Raw genomic sequence first — 2,281 nt, 5'->3', positions numbered from 1 at the left:
AGTAGTTAGTGGGTGGATAGGCGATCGGGCACGGCAGTGGACCAGACGTCGCTGCCGCCGACGCCGACGGCGCTGCATGGTCCAGACTCCAGGCGGTCCGTATTTAGATCTGGCGAATCGCAGCGGTGACGTCACTGACGTGGAGAGCTGGAGGCTCGGAGCCTGCTGACCCGGAACGGAAGAGGAGGAGGGGAAATAGAGAAACGCCTCGAGGGAGCGTCGCTTTCGGCTGCTCTCCTCGGGTCCCCGACTCCCTGTGGCCCGTACCTCCTGTGCCTCGCTTTTGAAGCTTCCGGCCACCTTTCCGGAAGCTCCCGCTCCAGCATACATGCGACTCCTCGCGTCAGCCTAAGAACGTGTACTGTACACACACACACACACAAAAGGCAGATGAAAAGCGGCTCCGACGTGAGGGAGTTCCAGTTCCTGTCAAACAAAAGGGCGACGAAACGAAACCGAGCCCGGCTTATACACAAACCGGGGCCGGCTTCCGTTCCGTTTCGTGACGAGGACGTTGGTGCGGACCGAGTAAACACACTGAGAAAGTGAAGCACTCACGCCCGTCTCCCCTGCTTTCGCCGTGTTGAACTGGGGCCCCGTTCCGCGCCTGTGGCTGCTCGTTTTTCTTTCGCCCTGCCTCGTCAAACGCCCTGCCCGCGAGAAGCACTCGGCGGCTGCGCGGTCCCGCTCGCTGACGCTGACCTGACCCTCGGGCAGCACTGGCTGCTAACGCTTGAGGCTTTGACCAGACAAGTGCTTCTGTGCCGCCTCCATTTCCTTTAGGTTGTGCGCATCCCGGCACAAGGTCAACTGAAACTGCCGCTACTGTTCGAGAAGAAGACTTCAGGGTCGCTGAATGCACGATCATACTACAATACTGATCCATCTCGAGTTCTCGACCCAATCTGATTATTTGTTGTGCAAAAAAAAAAATCCTTTTTTTTCACATGTTTTCCTACGAAGCAGGAGTATAGAACTGCCGAACTGGGAACCGCATAGTCAGCATTCACAGCCGTGTTGCCAAAAGGTCGTCCGGAGAATTTCCTCTGTAGTCTGTACCCAATGCTAAGCTCGATTACAACTTACAAGCAGCAGAGACGCAATGTGCACCGTGTGAAAATGTGATGGTCAGAAGGGGAAGCATGTACTATGTTGATTGATTAATTCAGACTCCATTGGGAAATGGGAAGGAAGGAACAGCAGATGAGTACTACACACGGATGGAAATCCATCGACCAATCAGCAGTCCATCCCTGCCTGACGACCCAGCTATGAACAACGGCAAGAACAAAAAAGAAGTGAAGACGACGACGTCGACAATCAATTTCCTATCCATCTCGACCGACCGATCAGCTGGTGAAGAGGAAGCGGGACGCCTGGTCGACGGCGTCGTCGAGCCACCTGCGGGGCTCGTCCATGAGTTCGGGGCTGAGGCGCACCATGAGGACGCAGAACTCCATCTCGCTCAGCGCGCCGTCGCCGTCGAAGTCGCCCTCGGCGAGCATCCCGCGGAGGTCGTCGTCGGACATGCCGCCCAGGCCCAGCAGCGGCGCGTTGCGGCGGAGGCTGTCGAAGGTGATGAGCCCCCGCGCCGGGTCCATGAGCAGGCGGAACCCGCTCGCCAGCTCCCGCATCATCCCGTCCTCGCCCAGCCGCTCCGCCATCACCGGCAGGTAGTCCTCGAAGTCCACGGCCGCCGAGGACGCCGCTGCTGCCGCTCCCGCCTGCTGCTGCCTCTGCTGCCGTGACGCCATGTGTGTAGAAGGAGGACGGATGGTCGGCGGCGGGCGGCGGATGCTGATTGTGATTCTGTGAGCTCCGGTGGCTGATGCTTGTTCTTTCTCGGTGTGGTGTGGAAGAGGACGACGAAGCGATGGATGGAGGGGGATGGGAGGGGCGAGAATAAATAGGCGGGGGACGGGGACAGCTGGCGCCTGCCGGGCTGGGGCTTCTTCAGGGAAGGTGCCTGCCTGCCCTGCCGCGGTGCCGCCGTGGCCACGCGGGACGCGGGGCGCGGGGGCGGGGGCCGCTGGATGGGGGTCACGTGTGCGCGCTGCGGATCGAGCGATTGATACCCGGCGCCCCGGTTGGTTCGCGCGGGGTGGCTCTGGCTGACGAGAGGGGCAGGCGGACACGCACCGACCGGGACAGGTTGGCTTGGCTGGCCCTGGGCTGGACGGCGGACGGGCGGACCGCGCGTGCGCCTTCCTGGGTAAGGACGGCAACGGAAATGTACGCGTCGGGTGTCACCGGAACATTCTCTTTCTCGCTACGAATAATT

At 60.8% G+C, this 2,281-nt stretch overlaps 1 protein-coding gene across 1 annotated transcript; it reads right to left on the bottom strand.

Annotated features, from left to right (window-relative positions):
• Positions 1–1,125: 1,125 nt before the first annotated feature.
• LOC136527963 (calcium-binding protein KIC-like) lies at positions 1,126–1,892 on the bottom strand. Its single transcript, XM_066520834.1, has one exon. The coding sequence runs from the start codon at positions 1,752–1,754 to the stop codon at positions 1,350–1,352; it is 405 nt and encodes a 134-aa protein (XP_066376931.1). The 5' UTR covers positions 1,755–1,892; the 3' UTR covers positions 1,126–1,349.
• Between the last annotated feature and the right edge of the window lie 389 nt (positions 1,893–2,281).

Source organism: Miscanthus floridulus, chromosome 19 (genome assembly GCF_019320115.1).
Source record: "Miscanthus floridulus cultivar M001 chromosome 19, ASM1932011v1, whole genome shotgun sequence".
Lineage (NCBI taxonomy): Eukaryota > Viridiplantae > Streptophyta > Magnoliopsida > Poales > Poaceae > Miscanthus > Miscanthus floridulus.
This window is presented reverse-complemented; position numbering and strand designations above follow the sequence as displayed.